The following is a 21,936-nucleotide window of genomic DNA, read 5'->3' as shown; positions in this document are numbered from 1 at the left end:
TGGCAAAGGCTGCAGCAGCGAGTGCTTGTTCGCAAGCGGACTGTCCTTGCATGACAGAGTCAAGCATGCCGCTGTAGTACGCTAGTGGTTTGTGGACCATTGAACTTTTTTATGTGAGTACTGCTGTCATGAGTGTGCTATTTGAGTGAGAGAAAATGTAAATTCCTGTGTGAAATCAGGGGTGGCATGGACAAGAGCTGTTGAAATCACATCTTTTAGATCATTAAAATGGGTTATCATTTCTGTTGTCCACTGAATTGTGCTGCCCGCTTTCTGGGCCCCTTTGAGGCCTTGTAGGAGCGGTCTGGTATATGCTGCGTAGTCTAAGATCCAAGCTTTACAATAGTTGCATAACCCTAGGAACTTTTGCATGTCTTTCACTGTGAGTGGCTTGGGAGTGGCGCGTACTGTAGCTGCCCTGTCTGGAATTATCCTCTTGCCACCCTTGGAGATGAGTTTTCCTAAGTAGAGTACTTCCAGTAAACAGTACTGGAGGTTTTTCTTATCCACTTTGCACCCTTTCCTTGCTAGCAACTGTAGTAGTGCGATGGAATCCCTTCGACAGCTCTGTTTGCTGTTGCTGCAGAACAGTAGGTCATGTACGTATTGAATAATCGTGCAGGGCACCTGAATGTTCCCTAGATCTTCATGCAATATCCTGTTAAAAATACTGGGGCTTTCACGGTACCCCTGGGTCAAGCAACAGTGTTCATAGCGCTTACCTCCCAGGGTGAATGCTGTAAGGTACTGTGAGTCTGGATGGAGGGGCACTCAGAAAAACGCATTCTTCAAATCAACCACTGTGAAATGGGTCGCTTCTTTAGGAATGCTACACAAAATGGATGTCGGGTTAGGAACAAGTGGAAACTCTTTCTGTACAATGGTATTAAGGGGTCTCAAATCCTGAATCATCCTCCAACTACCCCCATTACCTTTTTAATAGGGTATATAGCCGTGTTACCTGGTGAGGCTGAGGGCACTATGATCCCTTGCTATAACAGGGCCTGCAGTGTTTCCTGAATCTCTTCTTCTGCCTCTCTGGTTATGGGGTATTGTTTTACCCGCTGGGGTATTGCTCCTGATTTGAGTGTTATTTTTACAGGTGCTATGTCTTTCAACATGCCTACATCATGCGGGTTTGTTGTCCACAAATGTCTAGGGACATATTGCAAATCACTCTCTCTGAATGGGGGTGGTCCACTGACAACGGCCAAGAGGGGGCTGTGCACTTTCCTGTATTGTACCATTATGTTGCAAGGTAGTATACACATTTCGAGGATTGTTTCTCCGTTATTATTACCATCTCCAAAGAGTTCCTTGTCTGTCACTTCTAGTAGGTGTACATTGGTGTCGAAGCACAACACAGTGCGCCATTTGTGGGGGTCAGTTCCTAGCACTACAATCCTTTTAGCAGACACAAGCAATCCTTCCAGATCTAATGGCAAGATTGTGTCAGAAACCACTTCGGGAAGCGGCACAGGTCGGAAAATGAAGTCTGCAGGTACTCTCCCTTTCTTTCTGGTAATCTGGGGGACAGCTTGGGTAAGTACTCTGATGCCATAAACAAACATGTCTGGGTTGACAGGGATGCCCCTCACTACCACCTCACTGGCTACAACATGTATTACCAGCATCGCTCGGAGGAAGCACATGCCAGAAATAGCGCAGACAATCGCTCTGTCTGTGAAGGATATTGCCATGTTCAATTTGCTAGGCAGATCCCTACCAAGCAGGTGAACTCTTGGAGTAGAGATGGGGCGCTCGTACAACCTTCCCTCCCACCTTCACGTCTAAATCCTTTGTGCATGGAACTGTTAACAGACCCAGAGAATCCCTGCGTGTTGAGAGTCTTTCCTGATAGCGGGAAGTTTCCTTCACTAATGCACGACGTCTCCGCTCCTGAGTCCACCATAAAGATGAATTGTTTATTTCCTATCTCTGCCCCCACCAGTGGTTCCTCTTCAGGTTGTAAGGTCATTGACAGAACTGGACACGCAAGTGCCCTCTGTGGGCTGTCCTAGTTGGGGTAGGTGTCTATCCCCGGGAACGAGAAGGGGTTCCCCACTACCACTGTTGCTCCCTGGTATGGGGCTGCTGCTCCGTTGGGCACAGTAGCAAATGGGTGTCTGCTTTTGTTGGCTTGTTGGTTGTGGTGGGGTTGGTGTGGCTGCACGGTCTGTTGCTGGTGTGGTGGGTGGGAAGGGCCTGAGATTTGGGGAGGCAACTGCGTATATGCCTGATGAATTTCATACAGGATTAAAGACGTTCCCTGAACAGGCCCTTGTGGGCTACATGGGTGGGGATACTCATAGGGTAGTTGATTGTAATAATAATTCCCTCCCTGTCTGCTGCAGCATTCTGTGTCCCCACCTCCCACACGACCAGCACTGCCCTGACCCACCACCCCTTGGTCCTTGTCCACCGAATCCCCCTCCCTTTCGCCCTGGGGACCCACCTCCTCCTCGTTGTGGCCCACCTTGCCACTGGGGCCCTGAAAAATGTTGGTTTCCTCCCCACTGTCCTTGTCCATTGTCTGCCCATACCACTGCCATCCTCGCTTGTGTTGCGACAGAGGCACACCCTTCCTCTCCCATCTGTTCTGGGGGCGGTGCTGTCGTCACCACTGCCACCTTCACTAGTTTATTTTGAACTAGTTTCGCTTCCTCTGCTTGCCTCCTCTGGATAGTTACTTTCTCGCGCTCTTTGATCCTCCTACAGCAGTGCACTACTCCACTCCAGCTATTTTATCGAGCGCCTTCTGCACTTCCTTAGGTAGACCTCTTTTTACAATAAAATAAAACAAGGACATAGATTGATCCCAGGCGCTGCCTGTTTCTGCTCTCCACATCTCTTGAACCATGGGAATGTACTGTGCAACGTCTTCCTCATCCCCTATTGTGCATTGCATTATTGATTGTAAGTCTGGGGTGTCTTGGAACTTTCGCCACAGTGCATCCCATACTCGCGCTCTAATCTTATTGAATGATGCCCCATCATGGGCATTGTTACTCGGTGTTACTCCCGGGTACCGCGATTTAATCCACACTGTCTCTGCCTGATCTGCCACTGCAGCTATCAACAAGCTTTTAATGTCCTGCTGTGTTTTTCTCAAAAGCATTAATCCATTTCTCTGCTCCTGTGGTAATTCATGGGAGGGCCTTAAGGAGATAGTTTTTGTCCATTTGCGCCCACGGAACATAATGGGGTCGCCCTGCTCAGATTTATGTATGAAGGGCCTTTGTAGTTTCGCCTTTCCTTTCCTGCCCTTAACAACACTTCCATTCTTCTTTTTCAATCCTATCCTACCAAACCTTTCCCTTAATCTTCCCTCCCATAGGCTTTATACTCTTGGTGTAGTCATGGGCGCTTGCTCTGCCCCTCCCTCTGTGTCATCCAAATCACTCCAATACTCCTTGTCCCCTCGCCGGGACCCCACATTCTCATACCCTAGGCTGTCTCATTCTCCCCCCCGTTCTACATGAACAGCTCTTATGGGCGCACTGTCAATCCTGAACAGGAAGTCACCCGACTTCCATTCATCCCCGGGCGGCTTTAGGGTTGTTCCTTGGGGCAACATCGGAACCTCTGCCACCCGTGTTGTTTCACAGGTTGCCCTTCACCTTGCCAATTCGGCACGTGCGGTGGCCAATGCTACCTCAAAGTCTCTCCCGTGTACCCCTGTATGAGTGGACACATCAGGGGTTGCAACATACGGTGGGGGTGGGGCCATGCTTGGGCCAGCCACCATCGTACACCTGGACACATATGCTGGGTTAGTGTAACCTTCTGCGGGCCGTGTGGCGAGCGGATAAATCCCCTTCTTCGTCTCCCCACCTTTTCCAGTCTCCGCTGTACTCATTTTCGTACTGTTGTCAGGTGTCGCCTCATTCCCCTCAGGGGCCTCTGTTTCTTCAAACATTCTCCAGAGGTCCAATATCTCTCTCCTATTCTGTAATGGTCTCCCCTTATATCTGGTAGTCAAGGACGTGGACATATGGTCCAATGCGCATCTGTCAAAAGACCCCCACTCTTGCCAGGAGTGGGGCGTTCCTTCTCGTTTAGTCTCAGATACCCATTGGTTGTGGTAACTCTTGATTTTCTCACAGCACAGGGGCAGGGCTTTACATATATGCTCTAGTTGTGTGTCCATCCCCATGGCTACGTCCAGTCAGTATTGTGTGTTGGAAATGTACTTGTACAGTTGTCCCACAACTAACCCAGAAATACGATTTGTCCAGTATCGCTTAAAACATATGTACTATAATCGTGTCTGTACTACCAGTTAATACTGTCAAGATTTTTATAACAAAAATCATACATTTCACCTTTTTTCTCCCTCAGTTGTTTCCCCCAGAGCAACTTCATTCACCAACCCTACACGCTCCCCTGACGCGCTCACACACACATCACACATGCCCCTTCTGGGTCTCCTCCGTACACGTAAAAATACATTAACAAAAAAAACTAATTCAACAACCACAAAGGTTGCTCACAAAGGTACTGAATAAATTACAAGGAAGGATTTGGAAAGCGGTATTGGGACTTCCGAATTCTTTACCTAACACAATGCTTTTGCATGAGTTCGGTCTCAACACATTTGCTGCAAATCTCTATTGGAGAATGATAGTAAATTATGGAAAAATGTTGTATCCCCCTCTGAATTCTTTTTATGAAGACTTTGCGAAAATGCTGTTGAATGCCAATCCTGCCTCGATTAATAGATATGCCAAAAAAATATGCTAATTGCAATGGATCAAAAAGACCTGCATGAGCGTCCAAGTACTGTAAAAAAAGGTATTTTGAATTAGATTTGGCGAACATTACTGATGCGAACGCATCGTATAAGTCCTACTCTGAACATACGTTTTAGTCACAAACAACAACCTCGGTTACAATATTTATACATTTTTCCTTGTAACATAGCGAGGAGCCTTTATCTCAGATTCAAATTACATTTATTTCACACCTATGACAGAATAAAGCATTGGGATAAGAACAAAAAGGCTCTGTTGAATGAAGATTGCAGATTCTGTAAAGAATCTGCGACGTATGAAACACCAAAACATTTAGTGATACAGTGCAACTATTTTGAATTCCATCGTCAAACTCATCTGGGCAGTTACTTTAGTGCAGACTTGCATTCTTCATGAGAACTTCTGTGGACGCAATGTATGTGGGGTACAAGACAGACTTTGGTTTTAGCATAAACTAACTTCTTGATACAAATACAGATCTCCTTAAGTGAGATGGAAATATGTGACCCACAATCTGTGACACACAATAATACCATGAAAAGGTACCCCTCATGATGTGTAGTATTTTAATTGATTTATAATTAAGAAAACAGCATTGATAACCAATGGATGACTTTTAAACAATGTAATAATTTTATTGTGAAATTGGGGGGGCCGCTAAAGCTATATTAGGTGCTTAAGATTTGGTGTTTGGATATTATACAAGTTTAGTTGGCTCTTGATCTTGGCAGCATTTTGATACACTTTTAATTTCTCCCATGATTAATGAAAAGATTAGTTGGCGATAGGGTTGTAGTAACCTTTGCGGCAGCTTGGGTCTTCATTTCTTTGACAGGGCACATGAAGCCATAGGAATTCTGTGATTATTATATTTAAACAATGTATGTAAATGTTGTGTATTATGACCCTAAGTTTTGGAAGGACTACAGGGTTTGAATTATGCTAATTAGTTATGTATTTAAATGTATGTAACTAATGTGAAGTTAGTTTATTCCACAATGATGTGATTTTAGCCATTAAGCTTTTATTCCAATGTTTAATTATGTCTGATTGTATCGTGGTATGTTTTTATTTTACAATTGATGATTTTTGTATAGTATATGAAGTGCTTGTCTTTTGTGTATGTTTGTAAAGGTGCATTTGCGCCAAACACAAAGAAAAAAAAAGAAAGAACAACCACTACTCTTCTCGACCTCTCTAATTATATGTAGCTCCTATATTTCTTTTTGTATTTCTCTCTCGCACTGGTCTTGACAGTGCAGTGTGGCGCCACCTTCTCCCCTTACTCGGGGAGGGTCCCGTATTCCTTTTTCCTTATCCTTACTACATCTCTAAAAGTAAAATAAACAAAAATGGCCATAAAAACTTCCACAATCAACAAGTCAAAATATACTTTCACTGCCATTCAGTGCGTGTTCACCCGTTTCATACTGCTGTACGTCCCCATCCGAACATTGTTATTCCTTGCAGGCTATGCAGGCTAGCCTCCATCCACAGGGAATCCACAACAGGCCTGGGCCTCTCCCTGGGGCCGTACCCCGCTTCAACGAGCAGGCAGGAATGCTGCAAACGCGGCATCCACAAGGGCCACTCAGCGTTCATGTTTTTGGGACTGGTCACCGTAGGTGGGCATGGCCCTTCTGGAGAGGCCACCTGGATACCTCTGCAAGTACGGGAGTGTTGGAATCACGTTGTAAGGTTCACCAAATGAAGGCAAGTCCCTTTTTATGCACGCTCCAGAATAAAGACAACTCACTAGGGAAATAGGCCAGGAGATAGCGTTGCAAGGATAAAAAGGTTTAATTGTACAGAATACAAATATCACCAAAGGAATCTGCGGCTCGAGAGCCCTCTGACTCTTACAGTTGCAAAACAGGGCTTAAAAACCCCACAATTGTCATGATATACAGTACAAATGAGTTCTACTGATTGGAGGCACCCTACACATAGACCTGCTACGTAGGGGATGCCAGGCAGTAATTAGTTAGTACTTTCACGTTGGTCTGGATCCATGTGGGTCAGGTGGGCTCATTCTTGTATGGAAGGTTGGGGCACACGTTAATACATTGTGTCTGTCTAAACTAAACATGCTAGGCCTTGTTATTATTTCATTGTGGCAGGCACCTGGGTGGCACAGGAAATGGTGCCAGGGGGAAGGGAGGATAAAATACAATTGCGCTGACCCACACATCACACTTCATTGATACCGCAGTACCTGCACTCAAGGTCTCCACCCGGGGTTTTGATCTTTAAGTTATCTCTCCCTGTTCCTCGTGTTACAAGGGATATGTTTTCATGCTTGAGGGAAATACAGCCACACATGCTTAAATCTTCTGCAGACACTTGATTTGTGTTGGGGCAGTGGGGTTGTTGGCTTATCAGGTTATGCAAAGGTGTGGGGGTTGTGTCGAGGGTGTTGGGCTGGATCCGGACTGGCTGGGTGGGGGTTAAAAGCCTAATGGCAGTTTAGTGGAGATGAATGGACACAGCGCGGAGCCTGGTGTCTCGCGCTCCTGCAGGGCGCATTCCTTTGGAAGATACTAGATATTCGCAACACTGGAGGGACGAGGGGGTAGCAGACTTCCGTGGGAACGGGACTTTGCGCTGTCAGTCTGCTTCACAGGAGTTAGGCCTAGTGAGCAGGGAACGTGACTGCAACATATCCCTTTTTGGACTAATACAAAATGGAGTCATGGGCTATGTGTTTTCTTATGCTGCACATCTACTTCTAAGTGCTACAGTGCCTCTACATGTTGCCTGATAGTGCAGATTACTCCCCCCTTGTACACTACATCACCTCATATGGTGTTCGCCTTACCTGGAAGCGCCTGGGGGGGGGTGGGATAGGCTAATTTCCATCCCAACACATAATATATGTTAAGAAATGTCCTGTTCACTTTGTGTTGTATCTTTGTAATCAAAACACATTTTAGCTTTTTTTGGTTTGAATAAAAGAAAATATGGTCTGCTCACTGAACTCATTACAGCCAAAAAATGACTCACCAAGCTGTTGCCTTTCCTCTTTTTGTAGGATTGCTTGATTTCACCACCTCCGTTAAGGATGTTCTGGTTCAAGTGGCTTTTAATGCTCTTATTGGCTAAGATGCTTTTTAGGATGCGTGGTTTAGATAACTCTGGCAGACTCTTGAATTACTGCGACAACAGCACAAGAGACAATGGTTTTTGTCCTAACATACTGTATAGTGTTCTTTTTAATACATTTAAACATACAGGGGAAATGATGGGCAGGGGTTCTTTGCAGTAGGGATCGAGGTAAAAGCAATATGAATTGCGGCAGTACCCGCCTCATCCGCCCACCATGATATTGTCACACTTATGCCCCAAGTTTCTTTTTCTAGCAGACATTTATTAGGCTACCATTTCCCCGTTTTACTAGATACAATGCTTGTTCTGTCACATACTGATGGACGCATGTGCAGAGAATGAAAGCTACATCCCCTTTGGGGTTACTGGAACAAGGCCGCAGACCTGAGTCCAGCGGAACAATCCAGCATGAACGGCACTAAACAGTGAGTTGTAAGAAAGCAGATCGTCACACGGTGGATGACTTGTGACCCTTAGATGATATGATCTGATATGGCATTTATAACGCGCCTATACACAAGTGTTTCCAGGCGCAACGAGGCAAGGGGGTAGTTACAGAGGGAAGACAAAGACCACAATCTTACTAGGCCAGGTGACATTGTGATTGCGCAAGTGTAGGGGGGGGAGTGCGGAGGGGGAGGGGGCAGTGCAATACATAGGATAAACAGTAAAAAATAAATAAGATAAATAAAAACAATAGGTAAAAGTGCAGCCAGCTTGTGGCAAGTGCTGTGGTAAGTGCAGGCATCAAGTGTCAAGAGCTGGTAGGGGACTGTAGGGATATAGAAACGGCCCCAACCAAGTGCAGGGGTTGCTAGGGAGGCAGAGCAGGTGCGCAGCTGTGTGGGAGGGGACATGCGCCCTAGATCAGAGGGTAGCCAGGTGACCAGTGCGGTTTCAGTCAGGAGTTCAGCAGGGGAGAGGAGGAGAGAAGGCAGAAGCAAAGGGGAAGGTCTTGAGGTGCTTCCGGAAATGGAGATGGTTCTCCTCAAGTTTCAGGGAGACAGGGAGGCAGTTCCAGAGGGAGGCCCCAGCCAGAGAAAGAGCTCTACCACCAACTCGGTGCTTGGAAAAGCGACTGACCCTGAGGGAGTTCGAGGTGGATGAGCGAAGAGCTCGAGAAGGAAAGTATTTAGGAAGCTTAAGGTATTGAGGCCCCAGGCCCCAGAAGGCCTTATGGATGATGCAGAGGGCTTTTTACTTAATCCTCGCAGCCACTGGGAGCCAGTGCACAGATTTCAGTCCTTGAGAGATATGATCCCTGGGCTTGAGACCAAGGACAAGTCTCGCAGTCCTGTTCTGAATGAGTTGCAGAGGGCAGAGAGTAAAAGCAGGCAGATTTAGAAAGAGGCTGTTGCAGTAGTCCAGCCTGGAGCGAACCAGAGCTCTGCTTCTGGGGGAAGGAGAGGAAAGGAAGAATTCCTCTGAGGAGGTGCAGTCGGTAATGTGACTTCTTAGAGATGTCAGAGATGTGAGGAGAGAAGGAGAGTTTGGAGTCGAAGATGACCCCGAGGTTTTTAGCCTCACAATTGGGAGCAGGAAGAGGGCCAAGAGAGGCGGGCCAGAGAGCGACGGGAAAGGAGGGAGCAGGTGTGCCGATGAGGAGAATCTCAGTCTTACTGGCATTAACGCAGAGATCATTGGCGGCACACCACTCCTGGATAGCAGACTGACAGTCAGAGATGAGAGAAGGAGAAGATGGTGTGGAAGGGAGCCTGCAAATGAGCTGAGCATCATCCACATAGCACTGAAAGTTGAGGCTGAGAGCGGCAATGCGGTAGGCAAGAAGTGCCAGGTATTGGTAGAACAGCCAGGGAGAGGGGTTATACCACTGGGGAGCACCACAGGTAGGGATAGAGGGGAGGAAGGACCCAAGTTGGACCTGGGAGGGTCGATCAGAGAGGAAAGAGGTCAGCCAAGCCATGGCCTGATCGGTGATACCCTGGTTATCACTGAGACAGATGAGCAGGATGGCATGGTTGACTGTGTCAAAGGCAGAAGAGAGATCAAGTAGGATGAGGACACAGTGGATATTGGAATCAATGTTGGAGAACAGGTCTTCACGGATGTTCAGGAGAGCAGTTTCCGTGCTTCTGGCAGCCCTGGAGCCAGATCGATGGTCATGGAGACAACCAACCAATTCATTGTGAAGATTAAGCTCGGAGATGGCCAGCTTTTCCAGAAGTTTTCCCAGGAAAGGAGTAATGGAGATTGGGCAGTAGTTAGCCGGGCAGGAGGGATCGGCTGAGGGTTTCTTAAGAAGAGGGTGCACAAGGGAGTGCTTCAGGGGGAAGGGAAGACTCTAGTGGCGAAGGAGTAGTTGCAGAAGTCAGCCAAAGCAGGAGCCAGGGTGTAAATGTGGTCCTTGATGGTTTTAGAGGAACAGTGGAGAATCTATTTTGACGAGACTTTCATAGATCAGACTTGTCTAGAAACCTCATCTGGGGAGGACAGGGAAAAGGCAGAGAAGGAAGGAGGGAGGAGAGGTGGCCACAGAAGGGTCAGAGGAAGAGTGGAGAGTAGAGGGAGGAGGAGGAGGAGAGGAAGAGAGAGTGGACATGGTGTCCTGAGTTTTAGAGATGAATTGAGAAGCCAGGGCCGTGCAGAGGGCCTGGGAGGGGACAGGAGAGGTAGAAACGTCAGCAGGATGGGCCAGCTCCTTGCAGATTTTAGAGTTCGGCCGAGTTGTTGGATGCCGCAGAGACGTGAGCTTGGAAGAGGGCTCTCTTCTTCGGACAGAGAGCCGGCATTGCCTTTGGAGCAGGGGGCATGCCATTTTGTCAGAGGATGTACAGGCAGCACGCCATTTCCTCTCAGCCACCCTGCACTTGCGTTTTAGGGTGCCGAGGTCTGAATCATACCAGTAGCTTTGGGCTTCAAGCGGATCCTCATGACAGGGGCAAGAACATCAAGAGTATCAGATATAGCAGAGTGGAGCATTGAAAGGGCTTTGTCAGGGTGTGAGTCAGCTGAAGGGGGAGAGGAGGGGGAGAAAGTGGCGGCGAAATCCTCAACTGACACACGCGTCATGGGCCGGATAACCAAGAAGGTAGGTAGCAGTGCTGGAGTTGGCTTGGCTTGAGGTGTGGAGAGCGTGAACTGGGAGGAAAGGAGAAAGTGATCACTCCAGGAGAGAGGAGTGGTGAGAGTGCTAGAAAGGGGAAGGTCAGTAGATATCAAAACATCCAGAGTGAGTCGGGCCAGAGGGGAGGATAAAGAGTCCGAGCGAGTTGCAGAGGTCACAAAAGTGTCCAGAGGAAGGACAGGAAGCATCCAGGTGGATGTTAAAGTCACCAAGAAAGAGGAGTTGAGTGGTGGAGACCATTAGGGAAGAGGAGAGATTCCACCCACTCAGAGAGGAAGGAGGAGAGACCAGGAGCTCTTCTGTAGGGAGAGGTCCCCAACTCCTGTTCCGGTCCTGCTTGTCACTTCTGTTGATGAACACTGTAGATGGGTTTAATCTCCAAATTAATGTGGTTATTATTTGGTGGGAGGCGAGATAGACGTTCCGGAAGGCCTAGTAAGAGTTTTTCTCGAACTTACCTTGGTCAGGTGACTAGTACTCTGTAAAGGTGACTGGTCAGGAGGACAGGCAGTTGTTACTTGAATTGCAAGCCATCAAATAAATCACCATCAATCTCAATTGAAGTGTGAGTCTGGTTTCTCCAACAATACATTAACACATAGCTATGACTATATTTATATTCATCCCGCATCAAATTTGCATATTGGAAACCACTCCTTTTTTTGCCTTTACTCTAGAGTTTGACTCTGACATGAATGGCTGGCCTGAGTGGGTTTCCTATACTTGATCATAGGAACCATATTTCGTTCTGTGCATTACAGTGTATATTATTTTCTTTTAAACTACAATTTTCAAATGTTTTGGTGTGTACTATCTTATTAAATGTAATTGTACTGTCCAGTTTATCTGCTCAACGTTTCATGGTCGGTTGAATATTATATGCAGTGTGTATAAATAGTGCGATCCAATACAATGTCTGGTCACAAAGTGTCATCACTAATCTTCAAAAAGGAGTAGAGTACGAGTAGGGTGACCAGATGTCCTGGTTTTGCCGGGACTGTTCGGGTATTTGCACCTCCGTCCCGGGGTCCCGAGACTTTTTGAAGTTCAAAAACCCATTCCCGGGATTTAGGGATTGGGTGGATGCCATCCTGGTTTTTGGCCCGATGTCACGATTTTTCCATCGTTTTGGCCAAAAAACAGGATGGTATCCACCCGATCTGCAAATCCCAGGTGTGTTTTTAAAAAATAAAATAGTCTCGGGACTCCGGGGGCTGTCCTCACTCGATCAACATGACACAGTACAGGCCACTCACAGAGAAGTAGGACTAGTTTCACCGCTGAAGCTGTAGTCCTACTTCTATATCAGTGGCCTCTCCCAGTTTATTTTCAAAATCTGGTCACCCGAAGTACGAGGGAATGATCACTTCGATAAAGAAAAAAATGTTCTGTGAGTAATCATTTATACTTCAGATTTAGCCAGTGATCATGAATATTTCTGTTCACTCGCATAACTTGGTTTTGCCTATTTACTTATTTTCACCATCACATACCTGGCTCATTTTCAACTTCAGTTATTGTGAAAACATAGTCATGCTTACTATAACAAACTACTTCTGTTTTGCCAGAATTTTATTTTGGGGGTTCTGCAGTCTCATTTTATGTGACCCCTACTCTTTTTGCCCCTCCCGCCCCCCATTCTTTTTTTGGGGTTTTGCATTTATTCTGGTAGTCAAAGAGACTTTTGTGGATGTCCCCCTGATACTACATCCCTTTTTTTTTACCTTACTTAAGGTATGACATTGATTCGCCTAGAAGGTGGCACCCCATGTTTGCCCAAGTATGATTTTATCACCCTGCTTTGGTTGTAGGGGTAGGTTGATGGCAGTTAATATTTAATTTTGGATTTATCAGGGGTGAATTTGCCTTCATGGTAGCTATTTGGGTACTAATGGGTTAAGTCATACTCTGCCAAGGCAGGCCTTAGAAAGGCCGTTTTCCCATGTGGGTACTTTGTGAGCCCAAGATGGCAGCCTCCATAGGTGTTTGAACCGATTTTGAACATTTAATGGCCCTGGACAAGCCACTGCACTTCCTGTGGGTGGGCATGCGTGTTTGGTGGCTTGTAGGGCCAACCTGATTGTCCTAAAGAAGCCATATAATATGATTGAAGGTATATAAAGTGGAAACATTGTTCCTAAGCTCAGTACTCTTGGATATTTGGAAGCTGATCAGGTCTGCTTAGCTGCCCAAAGTTTTCCGACTGTTGCTGCAGATTTAGGCCCTCTTCCAGCCATATTGGCTGGTCTGGGCATATCTCTGTTTGAGTTCTTGGCTGCTGGCTATGTGTCTTTCCTGACTTGTCCCCATCCTGCAACTGATTATCTTCATCTGCTGAAGCAAGTCCTTCCATCCTGGGACAGTTTTCAGGGCCCTTCTACTGCATTTTACTGCACTTTCCCACTAAGGTCTGCTACCTTGATTTTAGAAGCTTCTGCCTCACATCTGCTTGTTTGGGCCATCTCTGTTTGCCAGCATTGTTGTTCTGCTGCAGGGTCAGTTTTTACTGGCTTGCCTGCTGTGGTGCTGGGCTCTACCGTGAGCCGGTTCGTCCATCCTCCTAGAGCTACCACAATCATTGATTCCACTTCTGAATCGTGGTTCCCACGCCTATGAAAGAAAATGTTTCTTCTTTTGGGCCTTTAGGGCCGTCGTGGCTCAGGGTGCAAGTCCATGAGTAACTGCATCCTTCAATTCACCCTTTAAAAGACGCCTTTACTTACTGTGTTGTTCTGCTTTACTGCAACAGCGTTTTCAGGAACCAACACTGTAAGGACTCCCTCTCAGGGCCCTGGGTTGGTAGGTTATTTATGATACTCGTCCTCAGGGGTCTCTGTGTCTCCTAATCGTTGGGTTCTGCAGGTCCCTTTCTGTTGCATTTTTCCATTGGTTAACATTGGAAGCTGAATCCTGCTCTGCGTTTTTTCTCCTGGGGTTTCTAGGTCTTGAACCCTCCACTGGATCTCTTCTCATGGTGTACCCTACGGTCGACTGCTTTCATCTGGATACCTTTCGGTTAGGGACAGGGACTTATATGGCTTTTCAGCATACCCACAGGTCACACTACAGACTTTGCCTTGTTATTTCCTATGGGGCACTTTCTTCAACCAAGCGATGCTGGATAGTACTTACCTGGACTGTGACATTTTTCTAGGTTCCCCCTTGTGTCCCTGGAGTTCCTCACTATGCTCTGGAGTTTTGGAGACTTTTGCTGATATATTAGATATTTTTAAATCTGTGCATTACACTCTGGTCTAAGGAAATACATTGTTACACTGTGGTGCTTCTGTTTCACTCGTTGGTGTAATATGTCTTTCTGAGCATAGGGATTACCTTCATCCTCTATTACTTTAACAAATATTTCATGTTTATTTAACTTCACCCTTCACCCTTCTCTCCTCTGTTACCTTTTTCCATTCCTTGGCAGAGCAAAGTCTGGATACCGCGTGGTACAATATGCCACTTTTCATCCCAGCTTTGGGCCCATTAGACCACTATGGTGGTGACTGGCGTAGTATAAAAGAACTCTCAACATAAATTGACTCTCCAGTTTGAGTTTCAAAACCACTGTTGTGTATTATATGACCATATATTTTTATTAGGAGTACATTAAAAGCTGTAATGCAGGTTCTGGATAGTATTGCCAAAAGGGACCACATCTCGGAAGCCAGAAAACTAGCCCACTGGCTCCCAATAAAGGAGAGAATAATTTTCAAAGCGCTCACACTGACACACAAATGCATCTATCTCACTGCCCCCGACTACCTCTCACAAAGAATCCACTCCGTCGCCTCTACAAGACCAACAAGATCACCCTACACCAACATGCTCTCTGTGCCACTAGTAAAAAGATCCAGAGCAGGTGGATCCAGCTTCCCTTATCTCGCACCCACTCACTGGAATGCCCTACCTCCCACCATCCGCAGTGGGCCCTCCCTCCTAGCCTTCCGCAAAGCATTGAAAACCACCCTCTTCTCATAAGGTCCCTCGCAGCAGCATGAACACCAACCATAGGACCCACTGCTTAAGTTGTATTGACCAACCGCATAAGCTGTAATGATAACCTTGCTTGTTCCTATCTGTAATATGCCTCTTACTGATACCATGCTTGTAACTAAGCTCATGCAAGTAACAGCGCCTCAATGCCCCTGGGCTGCTTGCGCGCTATACAAATTTAAATAAATAAATATTCATTTTCATGTGCCAAAACAGCACCACTCGTCAGGCCTTGAAAATGTTATCCTTGACCAGATTGATCGTGTCAGTTGAATCTTTCAGGTATGCTTGTATCGCCACTTGCAGACTCTCCCTTATCACTCAGTCTGATCTTGTCTCATTGATCAACAACAGGACACCCTCTTCTTAACCGGTTGATATCTCCCCAGCCTTGCTTCTACCTTAACAGTTGTGGTCAATAGCTCTCTGAAAACTGGTGCCTTCCCTCAAGCCTTGAAGAAAATCTGCATCACGCTTCTTCTCAAGCAAGTCATGATGATCCTAGCATCTCAGCACATTAACACCTGATTGTGAATATCCCATCAATGGGCAAAATAATTGTGACGGTTATTACTCAAAAACTACTTGGGTACAGGGAGCTGCATGACCTCCTGCACCACGATCAATCTGGCCTTCTTCTATTGGGATGGATTTGGCCTTGCAACTCCTTAAGAAATTGAATCCCGATTTATTTGGATACCAGTAAACCAGCCATTCTTCTCCTACTGAACCTTTCACTGGCTCTTAATACTTTCAACCATGTCACCCTCCTGGTTTGCCTTGAGCCCTCATTGAGCAAATCCAGTCTGCCCTGAATATGATCTTCTCCTTTCTGGCTAACGCACAGGCTTAAGTTGAAATGTTCGCTCCAGAGCAACAACGCTATGCTGTTGTATCCCCAAGGCATCATACTTTCTCCGTGGACTTCTGCTGAGTATCTGAAATCTATGCAGAGGATACACAAATTGCTTTCCACCTCGAAGGTTCCTCTGTTGACCTGCAGTAGATCCCGATTGTTTACTACTTAACGCTATGAAAACAAAAATCCCCTACATGGTAACTCCATTGCTGCTTTTCTCTCTTTTGCTTGGCCCCCAATTATTTATCTAAGTAGTGAGTTTTACATAGTGCAAACCTAATTGCGAAGAAATAGAGCACTGTACAAGAAGATATGGACCTGAAGCATAAACGTTTCATGATCACTTGCCAAATTGGATGCATTAATGACTTCTGACAGAACATATTGCTGTACACTTTTCGTACTGGATATTAGTGATTCATCCCTGGTACTGTCCTTTTTTGAAGCCTAAATGCAATAAGTTTAACTATGAGTCACATTTAATTTAGATGCTATTTTTAGGATTGCTTATTTGGCAATCAAACGATCATTTTTGTAACTTCATTATGGTTAGAGTATTTTCACTTTTTTTTTTACTAATCCCCAATTAATGTTTGTGATTTCCAGTGTAGCATCTGTGTGTACACACAAACACACAAGTGCGTACTGTATAATATTCTTTGTTTATTCTCTTTCACAGTTTAAATGAATCTATGCCTTTGCTGACGAAGCAGCTGCAACACCTCTGGGGGGTACACATGATCCGTATTTTATTTAGCGACATCCTGAGTAAAAAACTTCCTGAGAATCAAGAAATGCCACACACATCAACACACAACACCTCACCTCAAAACAGCTTGCCCATGAAGAGTAAGTACAATGCAGGCAAGATAAATGTACCTATGCATGCTAAACCAGGTTAGATCTGTGGTGTTTTGACTTTGGCCCACTAGGCTGATGTATTGCAATGTTTTACAAGGGATGGCATAAGCCTAATGTTCCCATTTTGTGTTATGTGTTCTTCTGCCTCCATCTCTATTTAAAGTATGTCAGGGTCAGTTGTGTTATGTTTTCTCCAACTGGTGAAGACCTTGGATCGTTGTCTGTTAATGATGGTCTCTTCTTTATCAGCGTCACCGTGGGAATATCTTTAGACTTGGATTGAAACAACAATCTTGTTATTTCTTCTGGGTCCCTCCAGCATACTGTGCTAGTCTCTTGTGTTGGGGGCCGGATCTTCCAAAATAAAGGTTTTCATTTTTAGTTTTGTTTCATGGATTTAATTGGCATTGCTGTGCTGTGTTAGTGGGGTTACATGCCATTAATGTTAAATCTGTCACTCTTCTGTGGTTCTTTTGGCTTGATGAGCACATCTGTGCTCAGGTATTGGAGTTGTAGAACCACAACTACCAATAGGCAACTTTTCTGTAGTTCACTAGGCTGTATCAGAACTGCTGGGCAATGTCCTTGGAATACTAGATCCCCCAACTCCACACTAAGGAATAATTTATAGAACGTAAGATGTGTAGTTTTCTAGAACTGTATGAGTCTGGGCCGCAGTTTCGAGAACCACGGTTACCATATTGTAGTTCCAATCTCCCTCTTTCTCCTTATGCCTATAACCTAGAGACTGACTGATTGCTTCTGATTCTCTGGCCCAGTTCAGGTCAGGTCCCCCTCCTTTGTTTAAATTTAGCAGCGTTTTCCCCCCAACCACCTCTCCTCATGATGGGAGCCATGTGTGTAGGCACTGATGTCTCTGCAGGAAAGTTTGCTCCTCAATTCTCTGTTAAAATGGATCTCGAAAATCAGCTCTGATGGGAAGATTGTGGGAGGCCACCCTATTCATGGCAAACGGGTAAGACCATGAGAGGTTAACCAAAACCCAATCAAAGTAAGGTAACCGAGCAGTTAAGACTCAGTCTCGGGAAAAGTGTGAGCTTGGTCTAGGGCTACAATGAGTCCACACAGAACAATGCCAGCAATTCATATAAACATTATTTATTATGCCTTTAGTTATACAATAGGCCAAGGCATAAAATAAGCAGTATCGCATCACAATTTGCAATACAATACTGCTAGTCTGCATTTCGTTGAAATAATGATGTTGCACTAACTGCAACGTGATTTCTAGAGCAGGATTATTGCAACTTCAGTTGGTACATTTTTATGTAGGTTGTAATGTTAGGCCACCACTGAGTTTTGTCACTTTGATCCCTCCCATCTCTGAACATAGACACCAGGAATTACACATCCTCTAACATATCCATACTAACCTCTGCAGCCTTGAATTCAGCCACATTCTAAACCTTCACAACCAGTGCATTTAGAAGCCTTGAACCTAAGCACCTTGGACCTCTGCCCCTGGAAACCCAGCTGCTTCCGAAGCCTATCACTACAAACCTCAGAAAACTCCAGAGACCAAGAAACAACTCCCCACATGAGGGTTTTCACCCCTGTAACCAAAAAAGCATATGAGGCCCTGACAAACGCTTGCCTCCCCCACCCTATAAGCACAGCGAGGCATTTCCAACTGTGTTAAGCCAAAAAACACAGTCAACTCCGTTTTGTATATGCCCAACACATGCATAACCGTTGTAATTGGAACCAATCGACATATCAACATCAGCAAACGCCCACAACCAGGAAGCCTTCCAACGGTACAGTTTGACGCACAACCACAGCATCAATAGACCACCGACCTGCAACAATCACAAAACATCCACAACTACAAAGATGCCCCGATGAAAGAAGGACAAGTGAACGAGGATGGAAAACAGAACAAAAAAGACAACCCCACCCCCCCAACCACACAACAAGAACAACCTGCTGGAATTCACAACACCTGTAAATCGCCACCAAAACCCACTAAACGATCCAGACTAGGATTAGAACACAGACATCATACATCTGCCAATGCCTCCCACCTACAAGCCAGCCACACCAGAAATCAAACAGCCTACAACAAAGGGCCCAAGGAACACTATAGGAGACCCCACCATACTATCAACCAACAGAACCTAAAGGAACTCCTCCACAAAGTGGCAAATGAGACAACCGCACACCCGACAATAAACAGGCCAGCCCAACATTGTCGAAGGACTGGCGCCCGGAGCACCCCCCGAAAAAAGACATCAGAAATGACTCCTAACAAAGAAAGAGCGAAACAGCACACTCTACACTACAGTCTACACACCATGCGATCTATGCCAAAGCACAAAACAGAAATGTACGACCCCGTAAGTGTGAAGGTAGTACAGATACTGTATTCTTCACAGAAACATGGTTCTCAGACAACTACAAAGTAATCGCTCATGAAGCCATACTCGACAGTTAAACTAATACAGTATAACAGAGAAACCGGAAGAGGAGGAGGAATCGCTGCTGCACATAAAAATCACTTCAGCTTCTCACCACTACCCTCAACAGACGTAGGAGACTGCAAATCACTCCTAGTCAACCTCAAGCTCAACGACCAATTCAACATATTCTTCCATTTGATCTACAGGCCACCCACCTATAACCCTAATATTGCTGTAAAACTCACTGACGCCTTAATTAACCTTTCGACAAATCACAATTTTTTTTTATTGTGTTCACAGTTTAAGAAAAACATACACAAATAGAATAGAAAACTTTAACGCACATAAATCATTCCAAATAAAACAAGGGAAAAGGATATTTAGCGAAACAGGAACGGTGGATGCATGGAGGTTGGCTAATAAGGGGGTTAGCGATTACGCCCACTATTCTCATGCACACAGGGGGTTCTCAAGAATTGATCTTTTGCTAGTCACAGACGCAATATACCCATGTTTGGATAAGGTAGAGATACACACATGGGCGATCTCGGATAATGCCCCAGTCTTGGCTGACCTAAGTATAAACGGTTCCCCCAAATATCCAATGAGGTACTGGAAGCTATGCAATGCCATGCTACTAGACGAAAGTATAAAAAGAGAAACGGAGGACATACTAACCAATTACTTTTTGGAAAACTCAACAGAGGGCATACCCTTGAGCGTAGCCTGGGACACCATGAAAGCGGTGGTTAGAGGAACGCTCATTAGCGTGGGGGCGGAGCAGCGAAGGGTATCGAAAATCCTAGTGTCCAAACTTAAGGGTACGGTGGCCTTGTTAGAAAAAGATCTACAATCCCATTGGACAAGGAAAGGGGAGAGGGCACTGCGAAAAGCAAAAATAGCTTTGGAGATGCACAGGGCGCATCGATCAGCGAAATCCCTGGCCTACACAAAACAGTTTTACTATAGTAAAAGCAATAAAGCAAATCGAATTCTAGCATACAAGCTGAAAAAAATGCATACTAGGAATAACATATCCTGCCTTAGAGACACGAATGGTCAATCCCAATACAGGGAGGGGGACAAGATGGAGGTGATGGTGAACCACCACAAAGCCATAATGACAGGCCCACCAACATCCCTCAGTAAGCTGCCCACCTACCTACATACCAGTAAAGCCCAACAACATGAAACGCTACTGAGCACCCTTGATGACCCCATCACTCAGGAATAAACGGTTGAAGCCATAAAAACACTGAAAAACTCTGCCCTAGGCCCGGAAGGGCTGACTGCAAAATTTTACAAGATTTACTCACACATTCTAGCCCCACAACTGACCACCCTATTTAACTCCTTTCTGACAACGGGAACCATCACTAAGTCGATGGCAGAGTCACTAACGATCCTCATTCGCAAGCCAGGGAAGGACCCTGAGCAACCATCCTCTTACAGGCCAATAACCTTAATGAATAATGATCGGAAAATCTATTTGAAAATACTAGCAACCTGGCTAAAAGTCTATCTCCCAAACATTATAGCCCAAGACCAAACGGGATTCATCCCAGGGAGGGGGACGCATGATATTAGGTGCACCATAAACCTCATAGAAAGCGCAAATAGGACAGGGGAAGGGATGCTAGTTATCTCACTGGACGTCCACAAGGCCTTTGACCTGGTGGACTGGGGCTATATTCAGAAAGTCCTACTGCATTGGGGCTTTGGGCCGAACTTCATTAAATGGGTAATGGCTAACTACAAAGTCCCCACCACACAACTGCGGATGAATGGTTACAGATCTGAAATAATTAGCATTTGCAGGGGAACAAGGCAGGGCTTTCCTCTATCGCTGATGATCTTTGCCCTATCCATGGAGCCGTTTTCGAATAGGGTCTGGCAAAACCCAGAGATAAAGGGGCTCAAGGTAGGGAATCGGGAGTATAAAGTAGCGCTCTATGCGAACGATGTCCTGGTAAGCACGACCAAACCAATCTCCTCCCTGGGACCACTCTGGGAAGAGATCGAGGAATTCGACAGGGTATCAGGGTTCAGGGTGAACCTGGATAAGACAGTAGCAATGGCAATCAACCTCTCCAAAAAACAAAAGGTGGACCTCAGTCCGACACTACCGATCCCCTGGGCAGACTCAGCGATCCAATACCTGGGAGTTCAGATCCCCAGAGAGTCCTCCCGAATATATCAGGCCAACTTCCCCCAGCTGTTCGTGAGCTCAGGTGCAACCTAGAGCTTTGGCAGACCCAGGAAATGTCATGGTTCGGCCAAATAGCTGCGGTAAAGATGAACCTGGTCCCTAGACTACTGTAACATTCTGCAGCACTCCTAGTCAATATTCCAGATAAAGAGCTAATTACTCTTCAGAGAAACATACACAAATGTATCTGGGGGGGTAAGAAACCCAGAATAGCAAAGAAAATGATGCTCCGGGGCAGAGCTCTGGGTGGTCTGGGAGTCCCTGATGTGGCTAGATACTCACTGGCAGTGCAGCTCTCTCACGCATTCGCATGGGTACGCTCATCCGAACAACCTCTCTGGAGACAAATAGAGGAGGCTTGGTGCCCGGTCCACCTAGGGGACCTCCCACACTTGCCGATGTTGAAAACCCAGGACAAATGAGGTCCCCTCACAGCAACATTGAATACAGTGCAAAAATGGAGAGCAGCAGCCCGGAAATGGGACTGTAAAACCCTGCTAGGCCCACTAACTCCACTCTGGAATAACCCAGAATTCACACCTGGAATTCCCCCACATGGTTTCGCAGCATGGCAAGAGGATACTCAGATCCTCATCCCGTTGTCGGGGGATTATGACAAGGATTTGGCCTTTGTAAACAGAGTGTAC

At 45.9% G+C, this 21,936-nt stretch overlaps 1 protein-coding gene across 3 annotated transcripts in view; it reads left to right on the top strand.

Moving 5' to 3' along the window:
* Window positions 1-21,936, top strand: part of UBE3B (ubiquitin protein ligase E3B) — a 2,019,282-nt gene that overhangs the window by 754,369 nt on the left and 1,242,977 nt on the right. For all 3 annotated transcript variants that reach the window (XM_069619417.1, XM_069619418.1, XM_069619419.1), the window contains exon 13: window positions 16,479-16,648. In XM_069619417.1, coding sequence (XP_069475518.1) covers window positions 16,479-16,648 — 170 coding nt within the window. The remainder of the gene's footprint in view (window positions 1-16,478; window positions 16,649-21,936) is intronic.

Source organism: Ambystoma mexicanum, chromosome 10 (genome assembly GCF_040938575.1).
Source record: "Ambystoma mexicanum isolate Mex_15411 chromosome 10, UKY_AmexF1_1, whole genome shotgun sequence".
Lineage (NCBI taxonomy): Eukaryota > Metazoa > Chordata > Amphibia > Caudata > Ambystomatidae > Ambystoma > Ambystoma mexicanum.
The sequence above is the reverse complement of the archived record's forward strand: the minus strand, read 5'-3'. Positions and strand labels throughout refer to the sequence as shown.